The sequence below is a fragment of the Silurus aristotelis genome, assembly GCF_946808225.1.
Source record: "Silurus aristotelis genome assembly, chromosome: 2".
NCBI lineage: Eukaryota > Metazoa > Chordata > Actinopteri > Siluriformes > Siluridae > Silurus > Silurus aristotelis.
In genome coordinates, this window is record NC_139575.1 from 24,690,969 (window position 1) to 24,710,631 (window position 19,663).

At 39.9% G+C, this 19,663-nt stretch overlaps 1 protein-coding gene across 12 annotated transcripts in view; it reads left to right on the forward strand.

Annotated features, from left to right (window-relative positions):
• slc12a5a (solute carrier family 12 member 5a) overlaps window positions 1–17,985 on the forward strand; it is a 137,320-nt gene extending 119,335 nt beyond the window's left edge. For 2 of the 12 annotated variants that reach the window (XM_083529067.1, XM_083529071.1), the window contains exons 7-26: window positions 743–990; window positions 1,193–1,404; window positions 4,209–4,376; window positions 5,138–5,236; window positions 5,588–5,645; window positions 5,750–5,924; window positions 8,732–8,850; window positions 8,942–9,040; window positions 9,386–9,505; window positions 9,767–9,871; window positions 10,037–10,205; window positions 10,449–10,644; window positions 10,839–11,008; window positions 12,878–13,009; window positions 13,199–13,306; window positions 15,441–15,566; window positions 15,964–16,181; window positions 16,541–16,555; window positions 16,713–16,846; window positions 17,567–17,985. In XM_083529067.1, the coding sequence (XP_083385193.1) occupies window positions 743–990; window positions 1,193–1,404; window positions 4,209–4,376; window positions 5,138–5,236; window positions 5,588–5,645; window positions 5,750–5,924; window positions 8,732–8,850; window positions 8,942–9,040; window positions 9,386–9,505; window positions 9,767–9,871; window positions 10,037–10,205; window positions 10,449–10,644; window positions 10,839–11,008; window positions 12,878–13,009; window positions 13,199–13,306; window positions 15,441–15,566; window positions 15,964–16,181; window positions 16,541–16,555; window positions 16,713–16,846; window positions 17,567–17,658 (2,763 nt within the window). In that variant the 3' untranslated portion in view covers window positions 17,659–17,985. Of the gene's footprint in view, window positions 1–742; window positions 991–1,192; window positions 1,405–4,208; window positions 4,377–5,137; window positions 5,237–5,587; window positions 5,646–5,749; window positions 5,925–8,731; window positions 8,851–8,941; window positions 9,041–9,385; window positions 9,506–9,766; window positions 9,872–10,036; window positions 10,206–10,448; window positions 10,645–10,838; window positions 11,009–12,877; window positions 13,010–13,198; window positions 13,307–15,440; window positions 15,567–15,963; window positions 16,204–16,540; window positions 16,556–16,712; window positions 16,847–17,566 lie in introns of those variants that run through there. The other 10 variants (XM_083529069.1, XM_083529072.1, XR_014531461.1 and 7 more) reach the window with 6 other exon arrangements.
• The last annotated feature ends 1,678 nt before the right edge of the window (window positions 17,986–19,663 follow it).

Sequence of the window (19,663 nt, forward strand, 5' to 3'; positions counted from 1 at the left end):
TGACTAACAAGTTTAGCTTACTCAGCAAACTATTGGCTTACATGTGCATATTTTCACAGTTTGGCTGTTGAGCTATGAAATGCACATCACAGGTTTTGGCTCGCATCATTTGCAGATCATTATCATATTGTGTATTTTGAAGTATTTAAAGCTGGGGATATCTGATAGATTAGACAGATCTTCAGTGGCGCAGGCATTGCTGCTGCCTAAGCATTTGTTGATGGCTAAATGTGGACTTTTTGCCATTTGATTGGGTCTTAATTTAACCTTAGTTGTACACATTGGTTTTTTTTAACACCGTAGTTTTGAGAAAACTTCCGTAACCTACTCATTAAGATTCACTGGCTTCATGTTAAGTACAGTTTTCCACATTTTTCATTTTGACCTACAAAATCTCTGCATATTTGGGTTAAATTACTTCAACACTGACCTCCTTATCTTCACTGGCACCAGGCAGATTTAAGTTAGAGGGCAAGCTTTTTCTGCTGTGGAGGTCACTACCCTAAATGATCTTTAAAAAAAACATTTAAAACCGCATCCTTCAATTATATACTGCATTTTTCCATTCAGTAAAGTCTTTAATTAATTTCCTGACACTGAATGTTTCTATTTATCATGTTTAGTCTTAATCTTGCTGCTGATGTTATATTAAACCTTATACTTCTTACATGTTATTTAATGTTTTTAACACTTTTTTTATATTCATTGTCTCTCTGTCACTTCTCATTTTTTTTGGTTCCAGATCTACATTGTGCCACAGGCAGCCATCTTTAAGATGGAGGATTTGGAGGGCCCAGAGGCAGAGGCAGCCATGTTGAATAACATGCGAGTGTATGGCACCTTGGTGCTGACTTTCATGGCCGTGGTGGTGTTTGTGGGTGTGAAGTACGTCAATAAGCTGGCGCTGGTTTTCCTGGCCTGTGTTATTTGCTCCATTCTGGCAGTGTATGCCGGAGTCATCAAGACTGCCTTTGAACCGCCTGTGTTCCCGTAAGTACCTGGACCCTGCTGGTTTTCTAGTAACCAGGTAGAATGTACATATAGAAAAACGTACTCAATGGTTAGTTAGTTATCTGTTATTTTCTGCCCTAATTTTGTATCAATCTATTTTCATAACATTTCTAGATAGCATTAATATATTAATAAAAACCCAATACAACGTCCTAAAACTATTTATGTCAATCTTGTCCAGGGTGTGTGTTCTGGGGAACCGGACTCTAGTGTGGAAAGGCTTCGATGTGTGTGCTAAAGTGATTGAGAAAGACAACGTCACAGTCCCTACAAAACTCTGGAGTCTTTTCTGTGACTCAGAGTTCCTCAATGCTACCTGCGACAGCTATTTCACGAACAACAATGTGACAGTTATACAGGGTATTCCTGGCGTCATCAGTGGCATTTTTAAAGGTAAGAATATGCACAAGTCATATATATGGAACTTTAACACTGGGCCTAGCTGCTCTAACTCTGGACTGAACTAGCACAGCGTCACTTTATACCTTATCACTTCATACCATTTCACTTTTACATTGTATTTTTTTATACCAGCACATGAACAATTTAATGACAATCACAATCTGTCAGGCTGATGGACAGGACGCGGAAGCGGAAATAACTCAATCATAGTTTATTCAGTCAGTTCAACAAAGAAACACTCACAGTGGCCGTGGCGAGAAAACAACCAAAGAATATCCGCTCGAGACGAGTAATCCAAAACGAAAGTAAAGCTGCAACAGCAAAGAGTAATCCGCACATGGACACACAGAGTCTGGAAACAGAACCAGCGGGCAGGCTGGCGGTCGCGGGAACATGAGATGACCAGCATGACAATTCAAGAACCGACAGCCTGTGACTCGAGAACGTGAGTTATTATAGTCTAGTCCATAACGAGCCACAGCTGTCGGTGATCATGGCCGGCAAAGGATAACGAGGCAATGTGACAGCTACCGAGGGGGGCGTGGCAGGGTGAATCTCTGACAGCGGCCGAGGGAGGCGTGGCAGGGGAATCCCTGACAGCAGCGGAGGAAGGCGTGGCAGGGGAATACCTGACACAATCATACTGGGTCACTTTAATCTGTACTTCTGTCTATTATCTGTCATTTATATCCATCCATCCCTTCTGTTTAATTCATGTACAGTGGTGTGAAAAAGTGTTTGTCCCCTTCCTGATTTGCCATACTTTAATGTTTCAGATAATCAAACTAATTTAAATATTAGTAAAAGATAACACAAGTGAACACAACATGAAGTCTTTAAATTAAGTTTTTATTATTGAGGGAAAACAAAAATTCAAAACTACATGGCCCTGTGTGAAAAAGTGTCTGCCCCCTGTTAAAACTGTGGTTTATGAGTTCAGTTTTTCTCGCCACACCCAGGCCTGATTACTGCCACACCTGTTTGCAATCAAGAAATCTCTTAAATAGGACCTGCCTGACAAAGTGAAGTAGACTAAAAGATCCTCAAAAGCTAGACATCATGCTGAGATCCAAAGAAATTCAGAAACAAGTGAGAAAGAAAGTAATTGAGATCTATCAGTCTGGAAAAGGTTATAAAGCCATTTCTGAAGCTTTGGGACTCCGGCGAACCACAGTCAGAGCCCTTATTCTCAAATGGCAAAAACATGGAACAGTGAAGAACCTTCCCAGGAGTGGCCAACCGACCAGTATTACCCCAAGAGCACAGTGACGACTCATCGAAGAGGTCACAAAAGACCCCAAAACAACATCCAAAGAACTGCAGGCCTCACTTGCCTCAGTTAAGGTCAGTGTTCATGACTCCACCAAAAGAAAGAGACTGGGCAAAAATAGTCTGATGATCCCAAGATTTTGGGGAAAAATACTTTGTGGACAGACGAGACAAAATTTAAACTTTTTGGAAGTAAAAGTAACACCGCATTTCAGAAAAGGAACATCATACAATAAAATATGGTGGTGGTAGTGTGATGGTCTGGGGCTGTTTTGCTGTTTCAGGACCTGGAAGACTTGCTGTGATAAATGGATCTATGAATTATGCTGTTCCATAATTAAAAAATCCTGAGGGACAATGTCCGTCCATCTGTTCGTGACCTTATGCTGAAGCGAACTTGGGTTCTGCAGCAGGACAATGATCCAAAACACACCAGCAAGTCCACATCTGAATGGCTGACGAAAAACAAGATGAAGACTTTGGAGTGGCCTAGTCAAAGTCCTGACCTGAATCCTATTGAGATGGGATATCTTTATATTGTATTTCCTTCAATATTTACAAGTTGGACAGTCAAAAAATCATTTCACTATATTTTACACTCTGTATGAATGTGTATGTGACAATAAAAATGTGAATTGGAATTATTGAATACCCAGTTTAGAACTGTAGTCAGTGAAAATTCTTGATTCTTAAAACTTATACGTTTCACCAGTTCTTTGGTCTCTCTGACACTCTCTTTTGCTTACTTGCGTTTGGTTCCTCTTTAAACCTTTATCTGCACGTGAACTGCTGAATGCACGTGTAGTTCTGGTCAGTTTATTAATCGTTCTATCTGAATACGCTGCCTTAATAACCATTGTAGCTAACGTAACATGCAGTCACACTTCATAATGACCTTGCTGAGCGAAATGGGTGATTATTGAGTGACATGTAACTCATATGGTTAAAATAGCAATTTCTATAAATTGGTCCAGACACAGAATTTGACTCCCTGGAGAGTGAAAAACATTAAAGGGAAAGTTCTCTCTCTCTCTCTCTCTCTCTCTCTCTCTCTCTCTCTCTCTCTCTCTCTCTCTCTCTCTCTCTTCTCCCCCCCCCTCTCACACTCTCTTACTTGCTCTTATGCTCTTTCTCTTGCTCTGTGAGCTATTTATTAAAACTCATTCAAATTGCACTACTTTATCTCAGTGTGTAATTCAGAGCAGAATCCTAGACCTGGCTATAAAGTAACAAAAACTATTAACAATAAACCATTGTTTTTAGCAATGCAATCAGTAAGGCATCAATGCCATCTTAAATTTCTGGCGAATGACCATGGTTTATAAGGAAAAGTCCATGGTTAGGCGTGTATCCTTAAAGCGGAGAAAGGTTGCCTCTACAGAATGCATGAATATTGTATTACTCACATATTCTGTATATGCAGAGGAGATTTCACCCGTAGCCACACCTATATACTGTATATGCTATGCTTTCTTCTCATTATTGCAAACACATTTTTATAACTTTACTATTCTTATCTTTCTTAGAGAACTTGTTTGGGAATTACATGGAGAAGGGAGCTTTTCTGGAGAAGGTGGGCCTTACTTCTGTGGAGGATCCAGATGCTCTACCCACTAATACTAAAACCTATGTGCTATCAGACATCACCACTTTTTTCACACTCCTGGTTGGGATCTACTTTCCTTCAGTTACAGGTCAGTCATTACGCTGTTAAATCTTTTCACACAGACATGCTAATGGTGAGAAAAAGCTATTAAAGATCCAGTTATTTAATTATTTATCTATTTTGATGCTACCTTAGTAATGGCTATAATCTTTGGTTGAAGCACACGATTCTTTTTCAGTCTGAACAGCAAGGAATATCACTGTAGATAGTGTTTATCTTTGCCTCTCTGTACTGTGTAGACAGGAAATGTGTTCTTTATCTATTTGCAAAGGCAGCATTCTGTTCTTGGACTTTCCTCTGATAGAACACTCTATGTCCAAGCTGACATGGTTTATAACTTGTTATTTTCGAGCTATTAAGATTTGGATTATTCCGAAAAACAAAGCAAAAGTGAATAATCAGACCATCAATAATCAATCATCAGATTGTCGTTTTCACTACTGTGAATAAATACGCTGAAAAAAAATACACACTATGCATTATAGACCATGTTTTGAGAATGTGGGTGTTCATGTTCTTCTTTTAATCTTTTAAACCTACTGAAAAGACTTTAAAGTAATTTAATATGCTTTTGTAATTGAGAAAATCTTGAAATACAAACAGTATTTTATATTTAAATTGACCATTTCTTATGCATATTACACAACATTGTGTGTCTTGTATTTTGTGACACATCTCATCTAACTGACCATTTCATTAGAGATACTAAAACATGCTATTAAAAAAAAAATCTCTGTAGCCTTCACAAAAGCTTTAATGCTTTTCTCTGTCTCTGTATGTGTTTAACAGGCATCATGGCAGGTTCAAACCGCTCTGGTGATCTGCGGGATGCTCAGAAGTCCATTCCCATCGGCACCATTCTGGCAATCACCACCACCTCTTTCATCTGTATCCTTACACACACACACACACACACACACACACACACACACACACACACACACACACACACACACACACACACAGAGAGCCTTTTCTAATGGAAATAAATCAAATGTACTACCTATTAAAGGGGAACATTGAAATGAGTAGTGTCATTATTATATAATTAATCATTTGAAACCAGTTTTAGCTTTAGTCCAGTGAACACCACCACCCTCTTCTGAGGTGCATTTTCTCATCATTGGATGTCAAATTCAAATGTTAATATGGTTCAGGTTTTTTTTTTTTTTTTTTTTTTTTTTACAGAAGTTTGATTAAATGGAAAAGCAAGTGTTTTTCTCTAACTCAGCATTTCAGATATGTCCTCTGTTGTGCTGTTTGGCGCATGCATTGAGGGAACAGTTCTGAGGGACAAGTACGTTTTTATCATGCAATCATGTCTTTTTATTAGTAAAGTACTTGTCATGTAGCATTAGGTGCAGCATCTCTTCTAACAGCTCTATGTATGTGTTTTGCTAGATTCGGTGAGGCAGTAAAAGGGAATCTGGTGATAGGTACGTTGGCATGGCCTTCCCCCTGGGTCATCGTCTTTGGATCGTTCTTCTCCACTTGTGGGGCAGGGCTACAGAGTTTGACCGGTGCACCACGTCTTCTGCAGGCCATAGCAAGGGATGGGATAGTGCCATTTCTTAGAGTGAGTAACTCATGTACATCTCATTGTGTTTGTTAAGGTTAACACTTCACAGCTCCAGGGTACCTGGTTTGATCCCGAGTTCAGAATGTCTCAATGTAGTTTTGTGCATGTCCCCCCTCCCTATGTCCACCTGGATTTCCTCTGCGCTGTTCAGTATTTTTTCCGAAAACTAACAGGTGGATTTGTGCTTCTAAATGTTCAACTCAACTCAAGCTTTATTGTCATTCTTCCACATACACAGTATACAAAAAATGAATGCATATAGAGTGAAACAGCAAGAGTTAACATTTAAACATAGATCAATAAAGAGTAGACATTAGACATAGCAGAGTTAAGGTGCGATACATGTAAAGTAGATGTGATAGATATGAGGTTTGGATATATGTAATGTAAGAACAAAGTTAAGTAAAGCAAGAGTGCACAGTCAGAGTGACCTTGGGCAAATGTGGGCAATGTCCAGTGTGTTATGTTCAGAATGTACAAGTGTACACAATATGTAATTGTGTCTAATGTCTAGTGTGTAATATTTAACAGAATGGGCGGATGTCTATAATAAACAGTAAGTCCCCGAGTGCAAATGTCCAATGTGCATTTATAATGCTCAGTAAAGTGGCTGAATGCAAGTGTGCATTAATGTAATGTTATCTCCATTAACATCCATAATGTACAATTAAAGAGGAAGAAGCAAGGTCTTGGGTGTCTCCAGGGTGTTTAAGGCTCTGACAGCTTAGAGGACGAAGCTGTTGCAGAACCTTGTAGTGCGGGTTTTGATGCACCGGAAGCTCTTGCTGGATGGCAGGGTCTTGGACAGTCTGTGGGAGGGGTGAGAGGAATCCCTCACAATGGCAGAGGCACTGCGTATGCAGCGTGTATTAAATATGTCCTGATTAGAGGAGAGGGAGACCCCTATAATCCTCTCAGCTGTCCTCACTATGCGCTGTAGAGTGTTGCGTTCTGAGGTTTTACAGTTTCAGAACCACACAGTGATGCAGCTGGCCGGGATGCTCTCCACAGATCCTCTGTAGAAGTTGATAAGTATGGGTGGTGAGAGGCTGGCTCTCTTCAACCTGCTCAGGAAGTGAAGATGTTTTTGGGCCTTCTTCACAGTAGACTCGGTGTTGGTAGTTCAGGTGAGGTCAACAAAGACACTTGGTGCTACTGACTCTCTCCACTACTGAGCCACTGATGAGCAGGGGAGGTTGGACACCCGACCCTTTCCTGAAGTCGACAACGAGCTCCCTTGTTTTTTCTTCATTAAGAGACAGGTTGCTGTTGTGACACCAGTTTACCAGTTATTCCACTTTCTCTCTGCCGCTGCGCACTGACTGTGGTCTTTCTGTCAGGAAGTCTAGAATCCAGTTGCCAAGTGGAGTGTTGAGTCCCAGTAGAGAAAGTTTCCCCACCATTTGCTGAGGGAGTATTGTATTGAATGCTGAGCAAAAGCCATCAAACAGCATTCTGACATGTGTCCTTTGTGTCTGGATGGGAGAGGACAGCGTGCAGGGTGTAGGAGATAGCATGAACAGTATGCAAATTAGAGTGGGTCCAGTGAGGTGGGCCGAGCAGAGTGAATGTGCCTCTTGGCTAGATGCTCAAAGCACTTCATCATGATGGAAGACAGTGCTACTGGACGGTAATCATTAAGACACCTCACTGTTGATGTCTTTGGCACCAGGATGATAGTGGTCTTTTTGAAGCTCGCAGCCTGGCTTAGGGAGATGTGGAATATGTCTGCAAGGACATCTGCCAGCTGGTCAGCACAGTCCCTGAGCACTCTCCCTGGTATACTATCTGGGCCCGCAGCTTTCTGTTCGTTGACACTAGATAGTGTCTTCCTCATGTCAGCTGTAGCCAGGCAAATTTACCTGCTCCTCAGGGATGGGTGTGGACTTGCATGCTTGTGTGTTGTGTAGCTAGCCAAAGTCTATTGACATCTGACTATAAGATTAGTATGTGGTTTTTGATCTTATTCCACACTTATTCCATACTTTTTTGTTATAATAACCTCCACTCTTTAGGAAAGATGTCTCATCTTACCCCAGGAATGTGGGTAAAGTCAGGTACTGATGAAGAAGACTGTTGAGAAGCTCCATGAAGCTCCATGAAGACTGCACCCCAGGCCTCCTAAAATCTTTACAATCACACTCCAAAATCTAGTGGAACATCTCAAGTCAAGTCAAGTCAAGAAGCTTTTATTGTCATTTAAAGAATATATAGCTGACGCAGTACACAGCGAAATAAGACAGTGTTCCTCCAGAACCCTGGTGCTACATAAAACAACATAAAGCTACATAACAGAAAACACAGAGCTAAGGACTAAGTGTCCTCACCACATAAGGTTCATCTTTCCAGAAGAGTGGAGGTAATTATAACAGAAAATGGAGAGTAAATTTGAAATGGGATGTTCAAAAAGCAAATACGAATCTTATCATATTTAATCTATTTACTGTAACTGAGGGGATTTCAGTAAAACTGCACACAAGCCCGAATAAGCAGTGGATGATGAACTGCATTTTTCTTGTATTTGAGTAAAAGTACAAATGACCTTTTTAAATATTTCTTCAGTATGTTTTATAGAGGTTGCTTTGTGCACAGGGGTATTGTCATGCTGGAACTGGTTTTGATCTCCTAGCTCAAGTGAAGAAAAAATGTTATCCTACCGCATCCCAAGACATCCTATACAATTTTGTGCAACATCTTTGTAGTAACATTTTGGGGAAGAACTTAATATGGCTGGAAAAGTGTTCCAAAAAATATATCCATATTGTATATTTCTTTGTGTTTGTGTATGTGCCTGTGTGTAACAGGTATTCGGCCATGGCAAAGCAAATGGGGAACCCACTTGGGCTCTGCTTCTGACTGCCTGCATCTGCGAGAGCGGAATTCTCATTGCTTCTCTGGACTCAGTCGCTCCAATCCTCTCAATGTAAATGTCATTCATATGGATTACACACTGCAAACGTACCATCGTTAATTACAATAATAATTTCACTATTGTCTTCCTCTTTCCTTTGCAGGTTCTTCTTGATGTGCTATATGTTCGTAAACTTGGCCTGCGCTGTACAGACTCTGTTGCGGACCCCCAACTGGAGACCTCGCTTCAAATTTTACCACTGGTGGGCATAATACCCACAACTATGCACAGGGCATGCAGGAGGTGGACTGAAGTTTATAAAGAGTCGCGTATTTCAGTAGATAACAATCAGAAATAGATCCATAGTTTGACTCACTGTTCCATTTGGGGAAAATGAAGTGCATTGCTGTTCAAAGGCCAGTCATTTGTTAGATATAAAATTAAATAAATAGTTAGTGTAAAATGTATTCTTTATTCATTACACAGAGTGCACACACTGATTGGGTAAATGTATTATGCTGCCACTGCAAAAACCTGACTTCTCAGTCTTCAGTGTGCTTCAGACAAGTATTAAATGTCACTTATCTTTTTTCTTCTGTCTCTGCAGGACACTGTCATTCCTGGGCATGAGCCTGTGTCTCTCGCTCATGTTCATCTGCTCCTGGTACTATGCCATTGTTGCCATGGCAATCGCCAGCTGTATCTACAAGTATATCGAATTCCGGGGGTGAGTGGAATGTGACCATGATGGAGGGGAAGGGAAGGCGAACAGGTTTTTTGGCTCTTGATGAGGCAGGGATTTCTACTCCAGTCTAATCCTCCCAGCCAGAACTTGATCCAGGATTTGATTTATTTAGAGTCGAAAGTCAAGTTGCGCTGTGACCTGATGAATGGGGTTTAGAAAGTGAGGAGGGCCTGAGAGGATTACAGCAATTTTGAGTGTGTCTGTGTGTGAAGGCTAATTTGGGTTGCACTCGCTTGTTGACAGGGCAGAGAAAGAATGGGGTGATGGAATCCGGGGGCTGTCCCTTAGCGCAGCACGATACGCACTTATGAGGCTGGAAGAGGGGCCACCACACACAAAGAACTGGAGGTGAGAACTGAATTTCACAAATGCAACACAACTATGAATTTCAGTTTCCCCTTAATCTTCTCTTTGAGGTAAAAACTCCAAGGACTAGCACAAGAATGAGTCATTGTCTGATTCTCTCTCTCTCTCTCTCTCTCTCTCTCTCCCTCTCTCTATCTCTCTTTCCAGGCCTCAGATCTTGGTGCTGGTCACTATGGATTCAGGGCAGAATGTTGAACAACCACGCCTCCTATCTCTGACCAGTCAACTGAAAGCAGGCAAAGGACTCACAATTGTGGGCACTGCACTAACTGGAATCTTCCTCGATGACCACCCTCTGGCTCAACAAGCTGAGCAGGTAACACGCATGTGCAAATTCTCATCATACTTCCCACATACAACACAAAAACAAAAGAGATTCTGATAAAGTTCAATGCATTAAAAAAAAAAAAAAAATAAATAAATAAATAAATAAATAAATAAAAGTATTGAAAAAGCCTACATCTTTTTATTACTCTCACACCTGCTAACGTTTGCAACCACCTGACATCGCAGAGTATTAAAAAGTGCTTTGTGTGCCTATTTGTACTGTTTTCTTCAGTCCCTGAAGAAGCTAATGGAAACGGAAAAGGTAAAGGGCTTCTGCCAGGTGGTTGTTTCTTCCAACATCCGTGATGCCACCTCACACCTGGTGCAGGTCAGTGGACTTGGAGGTCTCCAGCATAATACTGTGCTCCTTAGCTGGCCACGAAACTGGAAACAGGCTGAAGATCATCAGCTCTGGAGGAACTTCATCGGTGAGTCAGTGCAGCCCAGTTCCAGTTTTCATCTGTAGATTATATATCAGACAGACAGACAGACAGACAGACAGACAGACAGATTCAATGATTTGTTAATGACTGGTTCTTCAGTTATAATATTGCTATAAATTTGAACTCATGCATTATAATGTGAATCAAAAAATCACAAAAATGTCTATTCTATTTTGTAGAGTTGGTCAGAGAGACTACAGCTGCAAGTAAAGCCCTGCTAGTGGCTAAGAACATCGCAGCATTCCCATCCAACAGTGAGCGATTCTCTGAGGGATTCATCGATATGTGGTGGATTGTTCATGATGGTGGCATGCTCATGCTACTCCCCTTCCTTCTGCGGCAGCACAAGGTAAGCGTGCTGAATCCTGTACTATTCTAGTGCATTATTTTGTATGCTGTATTATAAGTTGAATAATGATACATGTTATTGAGTTCATGAAGTTTAAAAGATATGCCAATACTTAGTCCTGGGAAAGCTTAAAGAGCCAGAGATGGGTTGTGTAGTCGCCATTTTTCTTTCAGATGATTCAAATGACCTGCCTGTTATTCATACATCAAATATTTTTCATAAATTGTAAAGCCAGAGATTACGGCTGCAGCCAACAATTATTTTAGTAATCGAGTATTCTAATGATTATTCCATCGGTTAATCGAATAAGTGCTTTTTCTTTATTAAAACAAAATTATAAATAAAGAAGAGAAAATAAGACAGGTCTCTTAAAATGAACAAGGGTTCTTTTTAGAAACATTAGCATTTTTATTGCTGAAATTGCAATCTGTGAAAACTAAACCTATTTTGTGCATTCAATTGTCATATTACATCAAAATGCAAATACAAATATATAAATAAAAAAACAAATAAAAATATAAAAAAAACCTTTTTTAAATACCTTTAACAAATCGGTAGTCGGGAGAATTAGCAAGAATTAACCAAATGCACTCCTGAGAGCTCATGTGCCACTATTTGCTCATTTAGTCTGTTTTGGGGAAAAGCTATAAACAGGAAAATTCACTTGTAAAGGCTTCATGGAGGCAAATTTATGGGTTCACAAAATCTTCACAAAACTGAACACTGAGAAAAAGCTGCCCACAGGTTTACCAAAAGTAAACAAAGGAAATCGATGGAAAAACCTTTTCTAAACGAACTCACTTTATCTACTTGTTTAATTTCTTTTCATTTTCTGACCAATAATATTATGACCGGTGAGTGAATAACACTGATTATCTCTTCATCATGGAACCTGTTAGCGGGTGGGATATATTAGGCAGCAAGTGAAAAATAAAAATCCTCAAAGTTGATGTGTTAGAAGCAGGAAAAATGGGCAAGCGCAAGGATTTAAACAAGTTTGACAAGGACCAAATTGTGATGGCTGGACAATTGGGTCAGAGCATCTCCAAAACTGCAACTCTTTTGGGCTGTTCCCAGTCTACAGTGGTCAGTATATATCAAAAGTAGTCTATAGAAGGAACAATGGTTAACCGGTGACAGGATCATGAGCAGCAATGGCACAAATTGCTGAAGAAGTTAATGCTGTTAATGCTCAACCGATCAGAAATCTTTGGTCATAAAGTTATGCCTGATCAGTGTATTTTGACATTTTGAGCTTCTTTTGGGCTTCTTTACAACTCTACACTCCTGGGCTCCCAGAGGTATAGAGTTGTAACAGCTGAGTGTACTTGAAAGTGATATCTTGACAGTCTTGTTTATGATAACAAATATTAGTCAGTGCAACTGTATTAATCTTATATAAATCAGGATTGTATGCATTATGTTTGTAATCTTTTTGGGGGATTTTTTTGTTAACACTGCTTCATGCACACAGCTTCTGTTCAAATCTCTGAATAGCACAAATAGCATAGTTCTGTGGGAACATCTGAGGTCGATGTGTGTAATTTCATTATTAACTCCTCACTAAACTTAACTCTGAATACAGCCCTGAGAGAAAAGGTGTTCTACAGGGGTTAGTTACATCATTAATGGTTTGAACTTTCCACAGTTATTTGGCCTGATAACTTTTGTTTAAATGAAAGCGTCTGTCGTAGGTAGAAACGATTTTTTGCAAATCTAAATAGTGTACATTATAATATAACATAATTAAAGTAAGATATTAAAGCTATATTAACTTCTGTATATTATTCAAATAAGCATGTAATAAACGTGTGTGTGTGTGTGTGTGTGTGTGTGTGTGTGTGTGTGTGTGTGTGTGTTTTTGTGAAGGTGTGGAGGAAGTGCAAGATGCGCATCTTCACTGTCGCCCAGATGGATGATAACTCTATTCAAATGAAGAAGGACCTGACCACCTTCCTCTACCACTTGCGTATGGATGCCCAGGTGGAAGTAGTGGAGATGGTGAGTCTCTCTTTCTCTTACTCTCTCTCTCTCTCTCTCTCTCTCTCTCTCTCTCTCTCTTTATTTTACTCTTTCTTTTCTGCAATTAAACTCTCTTTAGTTATCTATCGTCTTCTTTCTCAAAATCTAGTTTTTGCACAGTTTTTTTTCTTCACATTCAGAGAGCTTCTCCTTTGTTCTTCTTTCTAGCATGACAGCGACATCTCAGCCTACACCTATGAGAAGACCCTGATGATGGAACAGCGCTCACAGATCCTCAAGCAGATCAATCTCACCAAGACAGAGCGTGAGCGTGAGGCAAGCCCACACATACACTTCATGAAATAAACACACACACACACACACACACACACACACACACACACACACACACACACACACACACACAAGCACACAGTTGCAGCAAATGTGTTCTTGTTTCACCGCATTATCTGTGTAAAGCTGCTTTGAGACAATGTTCATTGTTAAACACAAATAAAAATGAACTGAATTATATTGTGTCCATCAGTCTGAGCTAAATGAATTTCTTTTTTCAGCTATTCTGTCCCTCAGGAGAGGTGCTGCTGTTACAACTTGTTAGACTGCTTTAAGCCTCATGCAAATGAAGCAAAACAAAAACATAATTGAGTTATGATATTGTAGGATTTGCAAATTACCACTTAGCTATCCAAGCCTAGAGCAGCAGTTTCCGTTTTTGTCCAGGAGTTCCTCAGCACTGCAGCTTTTAATGAGTTGTCTCTTCTAATGCGCACTGTTGAGTCTGAAACTCGGAATATTCTACAAAGAACTGCTTAAATTGTCATTGCTAATACTGTGATACTTGAAGTGAAGTGATACATGATGTCTCTTGACTACTATAGACCATATGCCTGATCATTTCAGTCCTTCATATTACTTATAATGGTAGAGAAAAGTCCATCATCATATTTATCATCCATCTGGAGAAAGCTGTTGACCTTGAGAGATCTAATATCACCGCTGGATTTTAAAATTGCATTGTGGGACCCTTAAGGTCGCTAGATACGCCTATGCAACACCTCCTAGCAATCTCTGGGATTTAGAGAAACCAGTTTCTGAAAAAACGTGAAGCAAGCATCCCTGGTTCAAGACGTTCAGGTCGAGCATGCTTCTGCTCAGTGATGATTGGTTGTGAGGTAAAAAAAAAAAAAAAGGAAAGCTACAATCTAATTAAATTTTTAGGTTCCCGTATCTGCAAGAATGAAAGGAAAGGTTTATAGGACTGTGGTGAGACCTGCGATGTTGTATGGATTAGAGACAGTGGCATTGAGTAAAAGACAGGAGGCGGAGCTGGAGGTAGCAGAGCTGAAGATGTTGAGGTTTTTGGGAGTGACGACGATGAACAAGATTAGAAATGAGTTTATTAGAGGAACAGCCCATGTTGGACGTTTTGGAGACAAGGTGAGGATGGTGAGATTGAGATGGTTTGGACATGTGCAGAGGAGGGACATGAGTTATATTGGTAGGAGAATGCTGAGGATGGAGCCACCAGGAAGGAGGAAAAGAGGAAGGCCAAGGAGGAGGTTTATGAATGTGGTGAGGGAAGACATGCAGGTAGTTGGTGTGAAAGAGGCAGATGTAGAGGACAGGGTGGTGACCCCTGATGAGAGCAGCCGAATGAAGAAGAAAAAAGAAAAAGACAATCGAATTCAATTTTTACAACTTAAACATTTTGTGTGTGTGGCAAACTTAAAGGCCAATAGGCTTTCTCGTGTTTATGTTTAATACAAAAGTAAACCTTTTCTTTCAAACTAATACGTCATATTCAGGTCATGTTGGGTAATTAGTACTCGGATATGACTGTGTGCTCACAGTTTTTTGAAACAGAAATATAAATACTGCACCTTGATCATGTTGATCAATACATCATCTGCGACTGTATTTCAACACTTGTAATCCTGTTATAGATGAAAAATATCCAGGTCAGTCTTAATGTAACGGATGTGGGGTTTTTTGGAATCACCTGACACAACTGTCACTGAGGCACGAATCTGGGCGAGTGAGTCTGGGCTACAATGAACACGTTCTTCATACCATTGTGCTGTTGCATTTGGTTGCACAAACATCCAAGTAATTCATTGTGTGGTATTTGTTATCAGTGAATAATTTAATATGGATGCAAATATTTTTTAAAGCATTATATTGATGTCTTTTCATCTGTGAAAGACAGGCAGGCAGGGAGGTTTGATTTCCCGTCATCATCTTTAGCTGGGAAGTGGTAGCTCGGTGGTTAAAGTGTTGCCGTTCTGATTGGAACGTCATGAGGACCACCTAGTTGCCACTGATGGGCCCTTGGGCAAGGCCCCTAACCCTTTAAGTTGTATAAATGACATAATTGCCACTAAGGATAAGGGTTTCTGCCAAATGCTGTAAATGTAGCTCAGGGTTTATTTTTATTTTTTTCTTTCTGCAGATCCAAAGCATCGCTGATAATTCACGTGGTTCGATTCGTCGCAAGAACCCGGGAACTGCCAACACTCATCTGACTGTGACTGAAGAAGCAGCATCCAGCAGCAAGGAGGAAAAACCTGAGGAAGAGGTAAACATATAATATATGAAGTATATAAATGTATATTTTGATTATAATGTATATTTTAGGTTTCACACAGCCAGTTAGATTAGTTCCAAATCTTGTGTCTTTAGAATGTTTCTTATTACAATCTGTTGTTGTTGTTGTTGGGGTTTTTTTTTTATTAAAAGTCGAGCATATGTACATTTTTGTAGTTCACATTTTGTGCCATGTGCTTGACGGTCTTATTTGATGACCTTGAGGCACAGTGAAGAGATTTCAAATGTAACTATATTCCTCTCCCGCTTTCTGACTCCAAAAGAAATTCATCTTGAGATATAACAGTTCTCTCTCTTCTATTTACATTTTCCTCCTTTGCCCTCACACTGTCCATGTGTTCATGTTGTACTTTGCCCTGCCTCTACAGTGTGTCACTGTATCCCCGCCTCCACAGGAGCAGCTCATCCACGATAAGAGCACCAACCCACCGACACCGGCCACCCCACAGTCCCCTGCCGCTGAGGTTGTGACTCCCAGTACAGCTGTCCAGATGACATGGACTGAAACCAAATGTGATGGAGAGCAGCCCAAACCTCCAGGAGCCGGCACACCTGGAGCCATCAAAGACCTTTTTAGTATGAAACCGTGAGTGTCAACGGCCCATGCAGTCCATATTTTATGTAACTTCTACACGTCAAATAGAGATAGCAATATACAGAGAAGCATGCATTTAGTGTCAAATTTGATGAGCAACAGCTCCTTGAATATTTACAGCTCAGAAAATGGCCTCTTTCGCAAAGCATGTAGAAAATGTACTTGCACAGGGCTACACTGCCATCTTCTGGACAAAAGGGGAAAAGTTGTTTGTTAATAAACGTTGATAGTCAATTTAAAAGATGGGGTTTTTTTTATTGTCTAGATGTGATTGGGTAATCACACTGCATAAATGATTTGTTTACTATAATTTTTATACTTTTTTTATGTTTTTGATTATCATGCATCAGCGAGTGGGAGAATCTGTGAGTATTAGATTTCGATGTCTGTCACTGACTGTCACACTTAACACATACATATACACACCTTCTATCAGGTGCATCAAACAGGTTATAAATATACATCGCTGCAGTCTTCATTAATGAAACTGTATAGCTGAAATATGTTTTATTCTTCACACAGAAATCAGTCCAATGTCAGACGCATGCACACTGCTCTCAGACTCAATGGTGAAATTGTCAAGAAATCTGGGGAGGCCAAGTTGGTCCTGCTCAACATGCCTGGTCCACCCAAAAACAGGACTGGAGATGAGAACTGTATCCTTTGATTGCACTGTGTGTATCAAAATCTTTTTTTTTCTTCTTTTTCTTCTTTTTCTTCTTTTTCTTTGATAACTACTTTGTTAGTAACCACTGCTCAGGGTAAGATAAAATTTAGAACTGATCCAGGAACACAAATTGAAAGGACCACCAGTCCATAACAGGCACCATTGCCACACACAAACGCACACAGTCACACAAATCCACAGGCATGTATTCAGGAAAGAAAAGAAACAAAAGAACCTAAAAGAAGGCCATGTGCATATTTGCAAAGCAGACATCCTACTCTGAACCTAGGAAAGCTGTTATAGTGTATAACATTGTTGAAAAGTGAATATCAGCTGGTTTTTGTAGCTGCAGATTCAGTAGAACTGCTTATATCCATCATCTAATACTATAGTTTGATCTTTAAAGAAATTTTGTAGTGGCTTTATGTCTCTATTATACTTTATACTCAACAGTCACGCTTTCTCTCCATATTCTAATAAAGGTATTGAACTAAAATCTTATAAAACAAAAAAGTTAAATGAAAAAAAATCAAATGAAAAAATAAGTAACTTACCTACACTTTCTTTAACACTCGTTGTTTGTAAAAATAGACATTTTACCTTCTGTGCCTCTTGGACGTGCTGGTGGATCAAAATTTTGTTTGTGTATATATACAATTGTGTGGTCTATACATGCCATGTTTCCTTTAACACTAAACCTCTTTCTCAGATATGGAGTTCCTTGAGGTTCTAACTGAGGGTCTCAACCGAGTCCTCCTTGTGCGTGGTGGAGGCCGTGAGGTCATCACCATCTATTCTTGAAAGAACAGCTTGCATCAGAACGACCCCATCCCCCAAAACTCAACCCTATCAAGTTTCTCATTCATACTGCCAAACCCGAAACATTCCGCTACCACGGCCAAACAATATTCCAGAATTCCCTGAGCTTATTCAACCCCCACTCTAAAACAGGGCCTCCACAGGTCTTTTTCCCTCTTTAATGAAATTTCATAAAGCCCCCTTTTACTCATTTTCCATTAAGTTCTCCTAATGGCCAGCGCATGTTTCTTGGCCTACTAGCATTCATTGTTGTTTGTGATCCGATGATTTGTTTGCCAAATTCAGTGCCACATATGATACGAGGAAAAACTATTGATGTCAGTACGTTTCTTCTGCATTCCTGACGTTTTCTCCAACACCTACTTTTCCGCATCCAATCAGGAGATGATTGAGGGTTGCAGAAATTGAATGGGGAAAGGTTTTAAGAGATATCTGCTCCCTTAAAGGATTTTATCTGTCCTGTGTGTTTTTTTGTTTTTTTTCAATTGTATTATTTATTTATTTACCAAAAAAAAAAATCTAAACTTGCCAGGAAGACAACAGAAGCCAGACAAGCTGAGGATCTGTCAGTCGTTACATCACTGTGATGAAGCAATGAATTTTGCGATGGACTCGGACAGAAGCGCTGACAGAGATGGTGGCGCAGCACTATTTCTGCCACATTGTGGGCTGATTTACCAGAAGTCATGTGTCATGAGTAGGACTGACAGTCACGGAAAGAGACTCTCACTCTGTGATGTTTCATTTGGTGTGGCCGCTTTCACCACCCACCTAGCATGCTAGGAGAAATTCAAGGTGGAAATATTTTAATTTCCCAGACTACACTGGGAACACTGTTTTCTTGGCACAATTCTGCCACTTTATTTGTCTTTGGGATCTAATTGTTATCCTCCGCGTCTGCCCTGACATTTTCACTTCTCCTGGTTGGATGTGGATTAGCTATTCCCTGCCAACCACAATATGTGCCAAAACAATAGTGGGAAGATCTGTGATTTGCTGTTTTCAAAATGACAGGAAAAAAAGCAAAACAAACAGGACTTATCTGTATTATTTGAGTGTTGTAAGTGAGAGGAAATATGAAACAAGCAGAATGTTGGAGTCAAAACAGTATTATCTCTGAGCCTGATATTTGGGAATATTGGTTCTCTGGGATTCACTGGTAGTGGATGTGACCTAATGTCACAGGGTTGACTCTGAGAGTCTTCAGGATGGTTTTAGATTTCTCACTGTGGCATTGGGAAGTGTACCGTACCGTACTGTAGCCCCCTATACGAGCACTCAACCTGCACTGGCAGCCACTGTGTAACAAGTGATTTAATGAGTCTGTAGATTCATTAAATGTGTGTGTGTGTGTGTGTGTGTGTGTGTGTGTGTGTGTGTGTGTGTGTGTGTGTGTGTGTGTGTGTGTGTGTGTGTGTGTGTGTGTGTGTGCGTGCGTGCGCGTACGTATGATCCATCTATAGGAACTTAAAGAGTTTTTCGCTTTTTACAAACAGGAAAACATATATACTATATATATATATATATATATATATATATATATATATATATATATATATATATATATATATATGTATATGTATATATGTATGTATATGTTTTATTACATTTACAGAAAGATCTATATAGAGTATTAAAATCACATTATATATAATCTGTATTGGACCACGCCAAAATATAAAAAAAAAAAAAAAAAAACAGATGCTAATTGTGCCATATGACTGACAATACATATCAATTAAAATACTATCAGTCGGAGCTAACTTCAACATTTCACAGGACCAAGTACAAACCAGCATGTAGACCGAAAGGTGTCCTTAAGGCCAGAACCTCCATTCAGTTTGAATGCAGTACCAATCGTATGCAAACCACGTATTAAGTTGCGGTCTTGCGTGGTTGGGAATAGCCGAAGGAGCACTCTGAAGAATGTCTTTTTACAGTGAAGTAGTTTAAAACCAATATGAATGTTGGAGATTGGTAAGATCCA